Source organism: Panicum hallii, chromosome 7, assembly GCF_002211085.1.
Source record: "Panicum hallii strain FIL2 chromosome 7, PHallii_v3.1, whole genome shotgun sequence".
Taxonomy (NCBI): domain Eukaryota; kingdom Viridiplantae; phylum Streptophyta; class Magnoliopsida; order Poales; family Poaceae; genus Panicum; species Panicum hallii.
Window position 1 is genome coordinate 20,842,919 of NC_038048.1, and position 18,969 is coordinate 20,861,887.

Here is an 18,969-nt window from a genome sequence, read left to right on the forward strand (position 1 = left end):
GAGTTCCACTGTGAAATGTGAATGGCATAAGAAGATAAAAGGGAAAACACAAAAAGCTTGGACCATATCTAATTCAGTGGCCCTTGAGAGGAAACCTTTCCTATTGGTCATTCTCTTGAACCTAAAGTTTTTTCCCCCAAAACACACTACAGACGTCATATCCGCATGAACTCTCGACCCCTATAAATGAACACACACATACTAGCCCCATATGTTCAACTTTAAGATACTAGACCGGCAGCTATTAAGATTGATAAATTTATCACAGAAGCCTTCCTTTGGAGAGTATGTTGCTTAGCACTGAAAAAATAACGCTATTTTTTCTTAAAAATTTAAGAAAAATCTATATCGAGTCAAGACTTACACTTATCTAGAAATATTCCACCATAACAAATATAACCAATTGAGCTATGCACAATTCACAAAAAAAGCGTGCTAACTTAGCAATCCCTTAAAAAATTAGGGAAATTTTCTTTCAACATTGTTCCAGCCTTCCTGTTCTGCCGCTTTCTGAGGTTTATGCAAAAATTGTTAAGAAATGAGGGCACAACCACATTAGAGAAGAGAGAGAACAGGAAACAAAAAGAAATCTTCAAGCAGCAGCCAGGTAGGCCCATGTTAGCAGGCAGTCCACGCGCCTCGAGAAAACTACTGGATCAACGCCTGCATTTGAGCATTTCTTTCTCCCTCTCCTGTCCTTCCTCGTGCGCCCTGTCCAGCGCCAACGTGCTCCTCCCTCCGGTCACCAACCGAAGCCATATCAATCATCGTCTCCGTCTCCGACGATTTTTCCAACCCGTACGCCGCTACGCATACAAACACGCATACACACACGCAGCCATATATAAATCGGCGACACCAAGCGTCTCTTTCTCATTTCCTCGCACGCCTTTCTTTTCCATCCTCGTCCAGCCAGCCTCCCCCCTCGCTTGCTGCTGCCGCTAGGTGCTAGGTCCTCCCCTGCCTCGGAATGCGCGATGCCAAGCCTCTCCGGCTCCAGCGGCGGGGCCGGGGCGTCGCCCTGCGCCTCCCCGTGCTGCTTCAGCTTCTCGGCTTCCTCCTCCTCCTCGCCGGCGTCGCACGTGCCCAGCAGAGCCCGCTGCCCCCGGTTCCCCCGGCGCCGCCGCTCGCGCCGGCGCTGTCGGCCGTCGAGAAGCAGCTCAACATCCTGACTAACAACGTCGCCGGGACCATCTCCGACAAGTTCAGCTTCTGCGTCGCCGACCCGTAAGCTCGATCGCCTCGCCTCCCCGCTGCTTCTTCGACTTCTTTGCCGGCCGGCGATGCCAGCGGAAGAGAGGGAGAGAGAGAAAAAAAGGAAAGCCGGCGCCTTTTCTCGCTTCGGATTCTGATCCGGTTCCCCTTTGCCGCGTTGCGTTTCAGGGAGGAGGATTGGAACGAGGCCTTCAACTACACATCCAACCTCGCCTTCGTGGATAAGTGCCTCCAGGACAGCCAAGGTAAATCCATGGCCTTCGATCGAGTTCGTCGTCTTCCGTTCAACCCCTCTTGTCAGTTGTTTGGCTGGTCAATCAATCCCCCATTATGTTCCGGAATACTTCATTCAGCTCCTCTGCTGGCTTGCTTCCTCTGCTCTTCTTGACTGGGTTCTCGGTTGATTTGTTGGGTCTTCTCGATTTGTTTAGTCTGAATCGGAGAATCTCGTCTCGGTACAGATTGTTTGGTGAATTAAATATTGTAGTTTGGGGACAGGTGCATTGTTGGATCAACTTTTCAGTAGACAATGTCCAAATGCTCCTATTAATCCCCATTGGACTAAAGTGCCCTGTTCTTATTTTATTTCCACTTCTTATTTCCACGTAATAAGATAATTATTATGAGAATCCATTTCCTAGGATGACGAAACAGGGCTAATCAGCTGTGTTTTTCCCTAACACAGTACTTTACATGAGTACAAGACCGAAGACCTTCCCTTTCACGGTTTCACATGTGGTTATCTTGTTATTTTAGCCTGCCCCCGAATAGTTGTCATTCAGCCAAGTGGCTGATTGGTACCTTGTTAATTTGAGTCGTTCTCTTGCACAGTTCCTCAACATTTGTTACAACTTGGATAGCATTATGTGGACAGATACAATTGGTGACATGTACTCGTGACAAGTGGAACCGCTACCGTATAATAACCATTTATTTCTGCCATGCTTTAGTACAAAGGAATTGTGAACAGCAGCCGAATAAGACTTGGGCACAGTTGGGTTTGAGCTCAGCTCCAGCTAATCGTATCTAATGCCGTTTGTGATGTTTAGAAGTTAGGCAATTTGACTCATTCTAGTATCAGATGAACCTGCAAGCTTCGTTAATCAAATTAGATGCTAATGTTCAATTGTACTGTATAGTGAAATTTGGATGTGACGAATTCCTTGACTTTTGAAAAAAAAAAATTGTTTTGGATGCCATTTCGTTATCAGGTTCAAGGCCACATTACTGAGTTGTGCATAATATCTAAATGATACATTCAGGTGATCTGCCACAGCGTCTGTGCACACCCAATGAAGTCAAATTCTACTTCTCAAGTTTGTATGACCGTGACGGCGATAAGAACATCAACCTCAAGACTAATATAAACTGCAACATATCTTCCTGGGGGAAGGGGTGTGATCCAGGATGGGCATGCGCTACCGATCCAGTTCCTGACCCCAGAAAACATGATAGCAACAATATTCCGCTGAGAAGAAGGAACTGCCAGGCATGCTGCGAGGGCTTCTTCTGCCCCCGCGGTCTTACTTGCATGCTCCGTGAGTTTCTCCAACAAGTCCTATACACTTTAATGTTTTTTCTCAAATGTCAGTTAATTTGTTTAGAGAAATCCACATTTTATTGGACTGTGAATGACCTGAAGTTTTGTTTTCCTTTTGGCTATAGCTTGTCCACTAGGCTCGTACTGCCCACGTGCCACAGCGAATGAGACAACTGGTCTTTGCGACCCGTAAGATTTTCTTGATGTATTCCTATTGCAATAGGTTTCTTGTACAGGATGCCATGTATCTGAATTGTGGAACTTTGATCAGATACAAGTATCAAATAACTCCAAACTCAAGTTCGACGGAGAGCTGCGGAGGTGCTGACATGTGGGCTGATATCCAGAGCACTGAAGAAATCTTCTGCCCAGCTGGTTACTACTGTCCAACCACAACAAAAAGAGATTCTTGTAGCAGCGGGTACTGATCAAACCTTATGCTTTCTCTATCTTGTAAGTCAAACCTTTAACAAGAGAAGTGGTTTGATTTGGTCACAATTGCTTGTTTCTTCTGCAGGCACTATTGCAGACTAGGTTCCACCGCTGAAGAAAGTAAGCATCATGAACATGACTTTGATCACACAATCATACAAACTTTTGATCAATGAGATTAATTGGGCTTAATTTGCAGAGTGCATAATAAAGGGCTCCTGTGATGAAAACGAGGACAATGAAAACATAGTCATTCTCGGTGCTTGCATAGTGGTAAACCATCTCGCCTAATTTTGTAATTCAGATACTCTCTCTCTCTCTCTCTCTCTCTCTCTCTCTCTCTCTCTTACAACAATATATCTAGGTGGTGGGAGTAAAATTTTCACTTCCAGTCACAAATAAAATGAGGTAACGGCACTGCAATCTTGTGTTTGCACATGATTGAAACTTTGCCATTCAATGCAGGGTGCATTGTGCCTGTTGCTTCTGATCATATACAACTGCTCCGACAAATTCCTCAGTATTCGTGAACGGAGGAAGGCAAGATCAAGAGAGAACGCCATTCAGCTGGCTCGGCAGCAGGTGAAGGCACACGAGGGATGGAAGGCGGCAAGACAGTTTGCAAGGAGGCATGTGAATGGCATGCAGAGTCATCTTTCACGCACATTTTCAAGAAGGAAATCGTTTCGTCAGCAGGTAGATCCAGATAATTCTAGCCGTAGGGTGCAGGAAGCACCACTGATGGGTCAGGACAAGACGCAGGAAATGTCAGACTCTGCTGTATTTGCAGCTGAGAGCACAACTGAGATAACTGAAGTGATGCCGTCAGTTATCGTTGATGTCAGTGATGAAGGAGAAGTAGTTGCTGCAAAGGAAAAGCCTGTGTCAAAGGGAAAGCACAGATCAACTCACACACAGGTATTCAAGTATGCTTATGGCGAGATCGAGAAGGAGAAGTTCCAGCAGCAGGAGAACAAGAATCTAACCTTCACTGGGGTGATCGGCATGGTGAAGGATCAGCAGAAGGAGATAACTAGGCCTTTGCTCAAGGTTGAATTCAGGGACCTGACTTTGATGCTTGGAAAGAAGAAGCTGTTAAGATCTATCAATGGTGAACTCCGGCCAGGCCGTGTAACTGCTGTCATGGGCCCATCAGGAGCTGGCAAGACCACATTCCTCAATGCTGTCACTGGGAAGGTGAATGGCTATAAGGTGACAGGTTCGGTCCTTGTTAATGGGAAGAACGTTAATATCCGTTCTTACAAGAAGATCATAGGTTTTGTGCCACAAGATGACATTGTTCACGGGAACTTAACAGTGGAGGAGAACCTTTGGTTCAGTGCAAAGTGCAGGTAATAATTATTTCATACTAACTACATCTCCAGTAATTAGCTCACCAGTTTCTGAACATTTCTATTGTGAACCTACAGGCTCTCTGCGAGAATGAAGCACCGCGACAAGGTCCTCATAGTTGAGAGGGTAATAGATTCTCTGGATCTCCAGGGTATCAGAAATTCATTGGTTGGGACTGTTGAAAAGCGTGGGATTTCTGGTGGGCAAAGAAAGCGTGTTAATGTGGGCATTGAGATGGTAATGGAGCCATCACTTCTAATCCTCGATGAACCAACTTCTGGCCTGGACAGTTCCTCATCACAACTGCTCCTCAGAGCTCTTCGGCACGAGGCACTTGAAGGCGTGAATGTGTGCGCCGTTGTTCACCAACCGAGCTATACATTGTACAACATGTTCGATGACTTGATACTTCTTGCAAAAGGAGGGTTGATGGTTTACAATGGTCCGGTCAAGACTGTTGAGGACTACTTCACAACCCTTGGAATCCATGTTTCTGACCGCGTAAACCCGCCAGACCACTACATTGACATTCTGGAGGGCATTGTGAAGCCTGAGTCTGGCATCAAAGCGAAGCACCTACCAGTGCACTGGATGCTATACAATGGCTATGAAGTACCAAGTGACATGCAAGATGATCTCAAGGAAATTGGTGAACAAACCCCACAAATATGCTCTAGCCCTTCAATGTCTGGTTCAACCCCTCATTGCCTCCCCCTCAGAAACGCTTTCACAGAAGAACGTGATCGTCTCGAACACCATCTGTCAAAACCAAAGGACTTATCTAGCAGAAAAACACCAGGGATCTTTATGCAGTACAAATATTACTTGGGAAGGTAAGCCCATCAACCTTTTCAATCTGGTTCTAAAGTCTTGAACAGGTACTAATCAGTTGTTACTGAATATATACCATTGCAGGGTTACCAAACAGAGGTTGCGTGAAGCTAAGCTGCTTGCGGTTGATTTCCTGATACTAGGCCTAGCTGGTATTTGCTTAGGGACGATAGCAAAGCTCAGTGACAAGACATTCGGGATGCCTGGCTACATATACACTATAATTGCAGTTTGTAAGCTCTGATATACATGCACCACTTTATTTTCACCACGAGCTTGGTGAAAAGTTCACTGACATAAGTTACTACAATGCAGCTCTTTTGTGCAAGATTGCAGCATTGAGGTCGTTTTCTCTGGAAAGATTACAGTACTTTAGGGAAAGAGAATCTGGAATGAGCTCGCTGGCGTACTTTCTTGCCAGGGACACAATTGATCATTTCAGCACTGTTGTAAAGCCAATCATTTACCTTTCTATGTTCTACTACTTCAACAACCCGAGATCAACAATGGCAGATAACTACATTGTACTCCTCGCACTTGTGTACTGTGTGACGGGGATAGGATACACCTTCGCCATCTGCTTCAGCCCTGGCTCGGCACAGCTGGTATGTATCATGCTGATTAAACATTTTTTGTCAACATCTTTTACATGATTGGCCACATATATTGTGCATAATTCTGATTCTTTTTCGTAGTGTTCGGCACTTATACCGGTTGTTCTAACCTTATTATCCACTCAAAAGAGTACTCCGATGTTTCTGAAGAGATTGTGCTACTCAAAATGGGCATTGGAGGGCTTCATAATTGTAAACGCCAAAAAGTTAGTGCTTGTTCATCACTGTTTCTTTTGGGACTAGAATTTTTGCTTCATACAGGCCCTACTGTAATGTTGAACTAGAAGTAATGGCGTTCTCTTTTGATGCAGGTATCCTGGAGTTTGGTTAATAACTCGCTGTGGCCTGTTGTTCAACAATACTTTCGATATCCACAACTACAAGCTCTGTATTTTGATTCTGTTTGTGTATGGTCTGTTCTTCAGGATGGTGGCATTCACGGCCATGATTTTGTTAAAGAAGCGATGACCCTAGTCTAGTCGTTCCGTTCTTTCATACTTAATTTTTTCATTCATCTGTAAATTTGTAAATCAGTTATGTAAACTTTTAGTATGCTGACCAGCATAAAGATTAGGAAATCCTTTTTGGCATCTTTTTTTAGCACACATCTGGCTATGAAAGTGGAAACAGAAAATCCCATTTGCCGGAGCTTGTTTTTGAGGTTTCCTCGCATTTGCATATAAAGAGAGGCGCTGACCAGTAGAGTGGAGAGGTCGCAGCCCTCGGATGATCTTCAGCTCACAAAGAATCTGCTACAACTGTTTGGAGAGGCATCAGGCCTGCAGACCAATCTGCAAAAGAGCTGCGCCATTCCTATCCATTGCAATGGTGAAGTTGAGGAATTGGTCAGTAATAATTTACAGTGCACAACCTCTTCCTTTCCCAACACTTACATTGGACTTCCCATTTCTAATAAGAAGTTAAGGAGAGGAGATTTATTGGTTTGGATTGAAAAAATAGCTAATAAGCTCCTTGATCGAAGGCCTCCCTCATGAACCTTGCTGGTCACGCGGTGTTGGTCCGTTTTGTGCTCACGGCCATCCCCATCTATCTTTTGATCGCGCTCAAGGTTCCCAAATGGTTTATCCGTGCCATAGATAAAATTAGGAGAGGATTTCTCTGGAAAGTACGAAAAGATGTGAATGGTGGCTGCTGTTTAGTGGCTTGGGAGAAAGTCATGAGGCCATTTGATCTCGGAGGGCAGGGCATTCACAATTTGGAGGTCATGGGCTGGGCACTTCAAATGCGCTGGCTATGGATTGAAAAAACCAATCCTGATTGGCCGTGGGCTGGTCTGGAGCTACCGGTATACTCGAACACCTCTGCATTGTTTGCTATTTGGGAATAGCCTAGAGGATCTCCCACCAATTGATATCAAGACAGTCCCACTACGGGTACGCAAAAAAAGAACAGTGGCCAAGCTCTGACAGACCACACCTCAGCTGTGGCGGAACTGGAGAGAAAATTAAAGGGAGGGAAAATTAAAGGGGGCCAGATAAATATATAGAATAGTCAATTTCGTCCTCAAACTTTTAGCCGAAGCACAAGTTCGTCACTAAACTTTCAAAACGATCATTTAAGTCATCGAACTTCTCCATCCGGCTCAATTGAGTAATTCGTCCTACGTGGATATGAATGTTGACCCTATCCGGTTCACCTTGATGAAACTAAAATAACGTACAATTTTTAAGGAAGTGAGTTTGACCCGAACATATTTATTATAGGTGTGTAAAAGTTTCTTTTTTTGGAAAAAAAATTCATGTAGACACAAGTTAAAGCTTTGCTGCGTCATCTTTAATATGTGTGAACCAATATATGTTGCTACTAAAAAATGGAATACTTGGATGCTGACATGGCGTTGCCAATATGGCCAGACATGTAGAACGAAGGATTAAATTGAGCTGCATGAAAAAGATGAATTAAAACGGTCATTTAGAAGTTCAGGGGACGAAGTTGACCCTCGACTAAAAGGTTTAGGATGAAATCGGCTATTCTGCCAAAGAAAAGCGTGTCTTTCTTTTAGTTTTGCATGGATTTCCTATAGAAATTTGATCTAATTTTATCAACAATTTTTATACTATGCATTGATTTTCTTTTTGTTTGGTCGGCCATGGCCTCTACCAGCCTCCCTTAGTTCCACCGCTTGTTGGTATTTCGGACCACCGACTAGTGAATTTATGCTTGCATGTCTGGCTTGGATGGTGTGCAAAGAAGACACAAGGGTTTATACTAGTTTGGGCGGAATGTCCCTACGTCCAGTTCGGGCTGCTCGTGTTCTTGCACTAGTTTGCAGTAGGGGTTACAAAGGTTGAGAGAAGGAACGGGCTCCTAAGTTTCTGGTTGCAAAATGTCGTGTGAGTGCATGAGTGTTTGAGAGTTCGATCCCCCCTACGGGGGTCCTCCCTTTCCCTTTTATAAGCTAAGGGGCAAGGGTCGGATACATTAGAGAGAGAAAGAGAGTAGAAAGAGGAGGGTCACCGGGATCCCACTGCTCTCCTTCCCTTTACGTGGGCCCCATGGGCCCTGTAGATGATGCCGGGGGTGTCCCTGCACCGCTTCTTGGCGCGACGTGCGACGTGTGCCTTAATAGGACAGGCAGTGCGGGCCTTCGGCGTGCACAGCGGGCAACGTACATTCTGACAAGATGGGCGGCGTGAGCCCCCAGCGCGTTTTGCAGCTTAAACCCCAGCGCGGCGGGCGATGGGGGCTCGCCGTGATGGCCTTCATTGCGCTGTGCTGCACAGTTTAGGAGGACTAATCCATGATTAGCTCCCTAAAGACTATACTTTAGGGGATCCATGATGTTCGCCCCAGTTAGTAGCCCCCGAGCCCCTGCACGGCTTTTGAAAACCGTGCGGGGGCTTCACTTTACCTGGGCATCATCTCCTGCGCTAGGCCGAATGCGTTCCCATCCTCGCATCCGGGCTTACGTGGTTCGGGTGTGTTCTCTTCCTGCCCGGCTCATGTGGGTGCATGCGAGCACACCCACTGGGTGTATCCCCCGAGGCTTTGGGTGAATCAGAGATTTGCACAGAGGGTTCCGCTGGCATGCTTGCCTTCACATCCTGATTGACATGACTGATGAGGGATCTCCTTCCGCTTGACTCACGTGGGTGCAAGCGAGTGCACCTAGTGGGTGTAGCCCCCGAGGCTCTGGATGAATTAGTTCGCCTAGAGGGTTAGCTAGCGTGTTCGGAGGGTACTCCAAGGTAATGCCTTGGTCCAAACGCCCCTTCGTCGGGTCTTGTTTCTGCTGACCACGGCCGGCAACAGCCTTTGCTGGTGTCGAGTCATACGACGCGGGTTCTCCAGCTGCACCCATCCTTGCTTGCTTCGGGGCTCGTGCCATGCCTGCCGCCTGCTCCTATCTCAGCCAGCGCCTGCCCGCCTCATCTTATCCCGTGCTATCCCGTCAGATCAGCAATAGTTGATGGGAATCGGGGCAGGTAAGTTTTCTAATGCTGGTTGCTTGGTTTCGGCTTGTCCAGCCCCATGGCGATGCCGTGCCCCGGCGCGGCTATAAATAGCAGCGCTGGGCTTCTGGTTGAACCAAGACCAATCGGCAAAGCCTCTAACAATGCAGGGTAGAACTAGGCCTCCTAGAGCCCGAGTTCGGCTCGTTCGAGCTGGATCCCAGTCCTTCATTGCTTGCTGTTAGTGGATTGACTGCATGTGGAGGAGCATGAAGAAGGAGAACTCGAGCGTCCAGGTCCTTGGCTTTGCCTTTGTGAGGCAGTTGCCCTGGTTTCAAGTGCTGATTCCTCGTGAGGGCAGAGGCAGATTAGTCACTGTTCATGAAATTGTTGGGTAGGTGGTGGCCCGCCCGTGTCTCCCTACTTCCTTCCCGTAGGGAGGCGAAGGCAAGCCTTGTCGCACCTACCTTGATTTCGTGCGAGAACGCCAGTTCCGCTCGATGCCGTATGGCCTTACCAGGCTTCCCTCTTTCTCATCCTCCCCGCTATCATTGCCGGGGTCGCCTCACGGTGGTAGAGGTGTATGTCAAGGTGGCACAAGATGTACATGTCAATGCCCGCGTACCGCTCCTACTTCCTAGACAGCCTCACTGTTAGGGGATGGACTACGACGCAGTCATCCGTTTTATTCCCAGCCCCTGCTAAAGTAGACCTCGGGCAACTCTTGGCGCTACCCTGTGTGGTAGTGCTTAAGTTGTTTGTACTTGTGCATGGCCCGTGGCCAGCCACTCCTTTCGTCCAAAGCATAGGTCATTTTGGCAAATCTAGGTTACGTCTTTTGTTATGCGCCAAGAGCGCACTATGTAATCGTATCCCTTGGTAACTTTGGAATAAAAGGAGAGTTTTTTATGTGCTTGATTCCGACACCCCGCAGCAGCCCTTGAGCCCGTAGGAGGGTCGGGTGCTGTCTTGGGGGTTTCTCTGTACAGGAGGGACTCGAAAGGCAGAGAGGACTCCCTTTTTTCTCTTTCGGCTCTCGCCTCCACTTCGTATGCGACCACATATTTGGTCTCCTTGAGAGTCCGACCCCTGAGCTCCCATGCGTTAGCAGGAGTCCGGTCGGGAGGCCATCTCGTCTAGTAGCCGTTTCCCATCAAGCGTCTCTTTCGATGAGGCGGAAGGGCTGAGCCGTGCCACGTTTTTCCTCGTTGGTCAAATGTGGTGCTCGGTGAGCTGATAACAGGCTGATCCGAGTGGGGTCCTAGTTCCTGTTCATGGGGACCCGACATGGGTCAGCTTGTGACCGACTCCAGATTCTCGACGACCGATCCGTATTGTTATCAAGTCTGTTCGACCACTCCCAACAGCTTGTTGCCTTTCTTCGAAGAAAAACCATGGACACACTCCAGTCAAGACTCGGATGCCGATCGGGATGCCCATGGCACGTGCGCACCCGGGTGCAGATCGCTAGTGGGCCCATCCGTCTCCACCCCTCAGTCTAGTGGTGCCTTATGGCAGTGGTGAACCCGTTGGCGGGCCAACCTTCGAACCCTCGGACCTTAATGGGCCGTCAGGGTGTTTTCAACCCGTATCCCTTCTTATGTTCTAGGGCTTTTGGGATCTCTTTCCATCAAGCGCGTCCCCTGAGAGGTCGGGCCTGGGTGTGACGTGTGCACTCCTCCCGATGGGATGGGGCGAAGCGACGTGGCTGATGCGGTTATTACAATGATCATGGGAGTCAAGGCGACATTTTGCCTTCCGTCCCCCTTGCCTATAACTGGGGCTCTCGGCCCCTCTGTTGTCGCCCGACCAATCTTGTCTTTCCGCCTTCCTCACTTCCCCGCTGCCGGAGCCCGAGCCATTCCCCATCTGCGCCCCTATCCCCGTGAGAGCTCTTGATCCCTTTTTGCCACCCAGCAATGGCATCATGGTACCGTTCGAATGTGAGCCAGGTGCGTCTAGAGGGTCTCGTCAAGCGTTGGCTTCTATGCCTATGGTCTGCTATAGGGGAGTGGCTCTTACCTGGCCATGAGGAGGTGTTGACACCGCGTGATGGTCACGTCATCTCCTTCGCGTACTTCCACGAGCGCGGGCTCGGGGTGCCCCCTCATCTCTTTTTTTGAGGGCTCCTCCATCACTACCAGATCAAGCTGCAACACCTCAACCCGAGTATGATCCAACAAATCATGGCCTTCATTGCGCTGTGCGAGGGATTCCTAGGTATCAAACCCCACTTCAATCTGGAGGTACTTCTTCACCGTCTCCTTGGTCAAGAAGAAGGATGGGTTGACGACCCTGATATGCTGCGCCAGAATCCATCTTTATGGACCCCGGGCCCATGAATACATGGCCATCACCACCATGAAGTCCAACAAGGGGTGGCATTCGTGGTGGTTCTACATCAAGAACCACGACACCGCCCCCCTTCCGCTCTTCACCGGCCGCACGATCATGGTGGCTCCGCTAGTGTGGTCATGGTGGCATGTGGACAAGGAGAGGAAGAGGCTCACCCTGCTCTTGGGAACCATAGTGCACCTGAAGGGCCATGGCCTCTACGGCACCAGCGTCATCAGAGCTTACTATTCGAGGTGGGTGGCGCTGCTGATGGCCCGTGTGCTTCAGCTATACGGGATGGCGCCGGGCGTTTGGCTTGAGGGCACGGTGCTTGCCCAGGATTTGCTTCGCGATTTGGAGATCCAGCAGCGCATCCGGGAGGTGCTGGACGAGCCTGACGCGGTGTTCCTGGTTGAGGGTCAACTGGCAAAGCGGCCTGACACTGACTTCATTGATCTGGTGAGTACTTGCCGACCTCCTCTTCATGTCTCGCTCCTTTCTTGATTCTTACTTTCAACTTTGTGGTTTGGTGTTTGTAGGGATAGTTCAGCCCCTTCCGCCACAAAATAGAGAGTGCATCGAAGCTTCTATTTATAGGTGATTTAAGTAGGATTTAAGCATGGGTTTTGAACCAGCAGTAGAATCTTTTCAATATGAAAATAGGTGGTATCCAAAAGGTGTTGATGGCAGAGTGAGTGAGACAGCTACTCACTACTCCCATTCTATTCTCTATTAGGTCAAGAAGATATTGATCAGTGCCGCCTAAGCCTACATAGTTCCATTCCAACCGGACACTCCCATGCGCTGTTGCCGGAGGATGAGGCTGAACGAGTGGCGAACCGTGTTACCGATGAGGTGTGCAAGAAGAAGAAGGACGTGGAGAAGGCAAAGAAGGAAGCGCGGGAGTGTGCAAAGCTGCAGCGCAGGACGCACCGGCAGGGATCGGACAAGGAAGCGGTGGAGGATGATGACAACAACGACGATGATGATGTTGACGAGGAGGAGGATTAGGAGGATGACATCCCCTGAGATGAGCTGGTACGCGATGACGAGGGGTCATCCCCGCAACCGTCAAAGTAAGCACGGGTTCCCCTAGCCGCACCTGCCCCGACGCAGCAGGGGGAGGATGCGCACATGGAGGCAACGGATGTGGATTGTGACACCCCGTTGGGGGCTCCCGTGTAAGTGGGGGGTCCGAAATGGCAGTGTGCCGAAGAGGTGGAGCTAGGGTCGGGAAGACCGACACCGAAGCGCCCTCACATGGTCGCGTCTCGGTGGGTCGACGATCACTTTGTCCCTTCGTGCTTGGTGATTCTTAGCCAATGGTGCACTAACTGCCCTCAGGTCTTTGCTGTATGGTTTGGAGGCCAAGCGGGTCCCTTGGCGGTGGCACCACGGAAGGTCCTCGTGCTTCGGCGGGCACCTTCGGGGACGACCGACGTCACGCTGAGGGAGAGTACGGGAGGCGCCAAGGTGATCGTGGTGCCAACGGGGCTGGCGTCGCGAAAGGCGATCATGGAGCCAGCGCAGGGGACGCGCCTGCAGAGGAGATGTTGCCGATGGTAGCACCCGTCGAGGAGGGATTGGAGAAAGGTGTGTCCGATTCGCTCCTAGACACCGAGGCGCAAATGGTGCTGCTGCACCAGCAGGCCGACGTGTCCGAGGCGGGGTGGACAGGTGATGAAATGGCATAGGAGGAGTCGATATTGATGTTGGACGTGGCGACCCTGAATGAAGAGCTAGCACAGGAGGGGACTCTGCTGCGCGAGGTCGTGGCGGTCATCTAGGGGGAGGCCTTACCTGCCGACAGCGAGGTGGCCACGGCTGCCATGGAAGGGATGGTGCCACAAGAGGTGCTCACCACCTTGGCATTGGTTGGAGCGGCTTATGGTGACCACGATGGGAGGTCCTCGCCATCTTTGGCTTAGGCGGGTGGTGATCTTCCTAGGCGGGAAGGCGCCCACCATGAAGCGGGCTCACCAGATCCCATTGCGGCAATCCTCACCTTTGGCAATGAGATGGAGGATAGGGAGTGGAGGAGCATCTCCGACGCCTTGTCCACCGCACTAGGCACACTGTGCAATGTTGCCGCCCTGGCATGACAGGTGCGACGTATCGGTGTCTTCGATTCTCGTCTCCCTCTTGGGCATTCCTATCACACCCGGTTTTTAAAGGATAAAACCAAATGCATAACTATATATATGCCAGGATCAAGTTCCATACATATAGTGACTTCATTAGTGAATAATCAGCAACAATATCAAAAAAGAGAATTTAAAAGACTATAAAGATTATCAGAGTTATACAGCTTATCCTAGAAACGAAGACTCCAAACTTCACAGGCAATCGACCGAGGGTTGCACAGGCCTAGAACTCAGCATCATCTTCAAAAGACTTCACACCACTTTCTCCTCCGAGCAGCAATTATAACAAGCGTGAGTACACTTATGGTTGGTACTCAGCAAGTGTTGGGAATTATATAACATGAAGGCCAAAATCAAGGAAAGACTGACTAGCTTACTGTGATAAGCAATTTTAGTTGGTCAAGTTTTATTAGCACCTGATTACTAAAGTATAAGTTCATACCAAAACCCACATTAAAAGAAATAGAAGAGATATATCATAAACATAACCATAACCATAACCATGGTTCACGATTTAATTCTTGTTCAAGTTCAATTATCATGTGAGGGTCCAAGCCGCTCTTAACCGTGAGCACGGCTGATATATCAGTTTTCACTCTGCAGAGGTTGTACACTTTACCCACAACTTGTGTCTCCCGATTTGCCCGAGGTAGCTAGCCGCTTAAACACTTCCGAGGTGAGTGGCAAGGGATTCACTACGAGGCCTTTACAAAGATTCCCTAACTTATGACAATCCGCTAAGGTTTCAGGCCGTAGTGTTCATAACCCTCCCTAGTGAGGCGGTACCTTAGCCAAAGACCATAAACAAAGTCTCCAAGAGGACCGGGCTATACCCCATCAACGCACTCCCCTCTTGCCCTTTCGGTAAGATCATCACAAGCTAGAGTTTCTAATTAATTAGCCTAGATCAAAGCCATATAGTATTGTGGTTGCACTATTTTCCTAGGTGGTTCTCCTTGTTCCGATTAAAACATATGATCTTGTGATCAACAACACAAAGAGCATGAATGTAACACCCTAAGGTAATTTCCTCAAATTTTAATTAATTTATTTGGGCTTAAATAAATTTTCCAGGCTTTTCTTTAATTTTTGTGGCATTTAAAGCAATTTATAACACAAGCAAATAAAAATTTATCATAGGATTGAAATGTTTGTGCATTCATGCTGCAGCATTGTTTTATTTGTGTTTAGTTTATAGAGTTTGAATTCAAATTCATTTGAATTCAATTAGAATTGTTTGAATTAGTGGAGTATAGAAAAAGAAAAGGAATAGAAAGGAGCCCAGCCAGCCGGCCCAAACCCCTCTCCCTCTAATCCTCGGGCCCTTTCCCCTCTCTCCCGCATGGGCCAAGCCGGCCCATTTCCTTTTCCCCGGCCCGAGCAGCCGCGCCACTCTCTCCTCTCCCTTTCTCCCCGCATGGGCCGCACCCCGGCCCACTCCCCCCTCAGCTGGCCCCCGTGCGCTCCCCTCCCTTTCTCTTCTCCCGCTGCAACACGGGCACACCTATCGGCGCCCGTTCCCCCCACTCGCGCACGCCGCTCTCTCCTCCTTTCTCCCGCTGCCAGGACGGCCCCACCGGTCATCCCCCTCCTCCCCTCCTTCTTCCCCGGCGCAACCTCCCTCCCCGAGATCTCCGGCGAGCTCTCCTCCCCAGGCCCGCACGTCAATGGGACCGCCGCCACCCTACAAAGAGCCGCCCAACCCTCTAAGCCCTAACCCTAGCCGTCACTCAAACCCCTAGCGCCACCGGCCTCCTTCTCCTCCGCCGCGGGTAAGTCGCACGCCGCCGCACAATTGCTCACCGCCGGCGCGTCACGACCCCGCTGACCTTCCTTTACACCTCCACAGGACCCCCACGCGACGATCTACGGTGACCCGGAGCTAGGAGAGTCCCGGCAACACCCCTCCCCGCGAGCACCCGATCCCCTCTGCCGCGGAAGCTCGTCGCCGGCCACCCTCGACTACAGCACCGGCTACCCCAGGCCCCTGGTGAGCACCACACGTTCCCCCGCATCGTATACACTAGATGTCGAAGCCCGGAATCCCTCCTAGCCCCTGGAACGCGCGCACGCTGGCGTATCCGCCGCCCCGAGCCTCTGCTCGCCGCCGCCCCGTCGCCACGGCCAAGTTGGCCGTCTCTCTTTTCCCCAGAATGATTCCCCGTACGCCCCTCTATCTCCTCGGCCTGATCCCGTTCCAAACCAGCCACAGGAGCGCGGGATCGCATGTCCCCCGGCGAGGCGCCGCCGCGAAGGCCGTCTCCGGCGAGCAATCGCCGCCCCCGGGGTCCCCCTTTCTCTCTGGCCGTCCGATCTTATGTTCACGGATGGGATTAGATCACGAAGCCCTTCGACGAGAACCGTAGGATCGAAATCCGAGCACCCAGGCTGAAGCGTACCGGTTCGGGTTGAGGGAGATGCAGGACCGTTAGATGTAGAACGAGCGATCGGGATTAGATCCGTTTAAGTATAGGCCAGGAGCGTTGGATGCAGATCCGACGGTCACCGAGCGCGCGTACCCCTTCGCTGTTAGAATCTAATCTGGGCCGTAGATGTTAGATCCAGTGGCCCAGGTTAAAACATACCGCTTCAGCCAGCCTTTTTGCTAAAGAGTCCTCGGGTTTTCGGGAAATCAACCCGCAGTCCACCCGTAGTTCAAAACTAATTACGGTTAGATCCTGTTTTATCCGTTTAGGCCCCTGGCCCCTTTGGAAATTGAACCCGCCGTCCAAGCCATGCCTTTTCACGTGCTAGCCCCTGAGTCTATGCTTTATTTACGTTTAAGTCCCCAGGTTTTGCCCAGAAGCCCCTGGTTGCCCTGTTTTTCTTACAAATAGGTCCCTGGGTCCTGTTTTAAGCGCAGTTTTCGCGTTTTAGCTCCGTTTAGGGTGTTCTTTATATGCACGCGATCGTTGTAACGCGTAGAACAGCTTTAGACTAGTTTTGTGTGCTGTTTCTATGTAATGTTGTACTGTTTTCTTATAGTTTGCTATTGTTTGTGCATGTGTGTATGTGTGGGCTATGCTTGATGATCGTGAGTAGACGCGGAGCCTTTGGATCAGTACCAGGAGCAGCCATCTTCCGAGCAGTTCGAGCAGCAGCCGGGAGAGTACGAGGAAGGCAAGTATAACATGAACCTCCTATCACTTTTAAATACAATTTCATACCGCATTTTAATTCTGTATACCTATAAGGACTTCCTAGCCACTTTTATATCCTTATATATATCCTATGGGTTGCATTCTTGGTTAGTTGTGCTAGGTTGCTGCGCTATAACAAATCTTGGTCCTTTTTAATTAATTTGATTAATGGTCTTATGCAACTTAATTCTGGAGCCGACCCTCTGTGCTGTGTGCTTGAGTGGTTTGTGCGTCCTTAAAAGATGTTTTTGTTAGAAACATGGTTTAGGGGGCCAGCACGGTGCTTAGTGCTTGGTTGGCCACTCTCCATAAGGACCGGTTCATAGAGCGACAACCTGGGACAACCGCGCAACCACAAGACTGGAATGGGACGGTCTTGACTTATTAATTAGGTCATTTTGGTTCGGGAGTAACTTACCTGCGTGGGCAAGAGGGGTGGTAAGCTTCAATGGTCCCTGCTCCTCCGGCTTGGTCTGTGCTGTGTGTCTTGTACCCCCGGAGGTGGGCCCCATCGTCGCTGATCCAGAATCCTTAGCGGTTACACCTTACCAACGTGATCCTTTGTAACGGTCTCGTAGTGTGCTTGCTAGCCATCTCACCTAAGGAAGTGTGATGAACAACTAGCGTAGCTCACGACTTGTGGGTAAAGTTGTGCAACCTCTCGAGAGTGTAAAACTGATATATCAGCTGTGCTCACAGTCATGAGCAGCCCAGATCCTCCGTCTGATTAGTGGGGTTATCAACCTTTGACGAGGGCGATTTCCCCGGGTGGTTTTGGTTTGGATGGTTCTCAGTAGTTCTTAATTAATATTGATTAATTTTTTATGCAATTTGGGTTATGGTAATTCATCCACTGGTAGTAATTAGCTTTAATAAAATTTGCCAAGATTAAAAGCTAATGCAGTTGAGTCAGCTAACCTTAGAGCCTCATACTCGTGTTATACTTGTTGAGTACTAGTTTGTACTCACGCTTGCTTCTCTACTCTTCTGTTCTATTTTGGACATCTTCGACTGCTGCTCAGTGCCCGGCAACGTGGAGGACTACGTCAGCGGCTTCGATGACTTCTAGGTGTTTGTCTCCCAGTCGAGGTCCCTGTGGCGCCCAGCTCTTTATGTATCTCTTTTACGCTTCCGCAACTCTTGAACCGATTCTTGATTCGGTTGTAATAAAACAATTCATTTATGATTCATTTACGATTTATATTAACATTATTCGTGACATGTGTTGTGATATCTTGATGATCTGTTGTATATATGCGTGACTTGATCCTGGCGCATATATGATTGCTCGATTTATGTTCTTATAAATCGGGTGTGACAGATTGGTATCAGAGCCGTGTCGACTGTAGGACGAAGCCTAGGTAGAATTGGCCGAGTTTAGGACTTCTGTTTTCTTGCCTTGCCTCCGCAAACTCTCAACCATCACTGTTTCTGCTTCTATTCCTTGAGTCTTAAGCCCTAGATTTGCTATCTCTCCTGCCTTTTCTGAGAAGTAGCTTGAGTTTTCCGTAGACGTTGGCCTGAGTCGCTTAATCTTGTAAGTTATAAGCTTAGGACGTCCCAATAAGAAATACGCTAGAATGAGTGTGTTAGTCGAGTAGTGTGGAAAACTCGACTAAGTTGTGAATATTGAATGTTTGTTATTGTGCAAATGTTTGATTTGGATGTTTGGTTGATTGCATAGTCTAGTAGTTAAAAAAGTGTTCATGCAAATCGACCTAACCCAACTTGAACTAAATAATAAAATTTAGTTAGAACGTTGGGGGTAAAACCTATATTCCTTTCTTTCTGACATATCCTTCCGAAGTTTCATTTCCGCAGCTGCACGATATCTTATTCTCATAAATTTTGTTTGTTGCAATCAGATGGTGAACACCAGGCGCACCGGTTCCGGTTCTGACCAGCAGGAGCAGAACGACCAGAGTACCGGTCAGCCGCTACCGATGCCTCCAC

General features: G+C 49.0%; 1 protein-coding gene across 1 annotated transcript; it reads left to right on the forward strand.

Annotated features, from left to right (window-relative positions):
- Positions 1–685: 685 nt before the first annotated feature.
- Positions 686–6,645, forward strand: LOC112900163 (ABC transporter G family member 25-like). Its single transcript, XM_025968933.1, has 13 exons — positions 686–1,227; positions 1,384–1,460; positions 2,478–2,753; positions 2,881–2,944; positions 3,027–3,176; positions 3,273–3,307; positions 3,387–3,460; positions 3,653–4,539; positions 4,618–5,373; positions 5,456–5,604; positions 5,687–5,976; positions 6,067–6,191; positions 6,297–6,645. The coding sequence occupies exons 1-13, from the start codon at positions 971–973 to the stop codon at positions 6,451–6,453; spliced, it is 3,297 nt and encodes a 1,098-aa protein (XP_025824718.1). The 5' UTR covers positions 686–970; the 3' UTR covers positions 6,454–6,645.
- Positions 6,646–18,969: the final 12,324 nt, after the last annotated feature.

Bases quoted from the DNA above. Each gene is read 5' to 3' on its own strand.
- LOC112900163 (XM_025968933.1), top strand. From the start codon at position 971: ATGCGCGATGCCAAGCCTCTCCGGCTCCAGCGGCGGGGCCGGGGCGTC. The intron at 3,308-3,386 runs GTAAGCATCATG...CTTAATTTGCAG, and splicing joins AGGTTCCACCGCTGAAGAAA to AGTGCATAATAAAGGGCTCC. The intron at 6,192-6,296 runs GTTAGTGCTTGT...CTTTTGATGCAG, and splicing joins ATAATTGTAAACGCCAAAAA to GTATCCTGGAGTTTGGTTAA.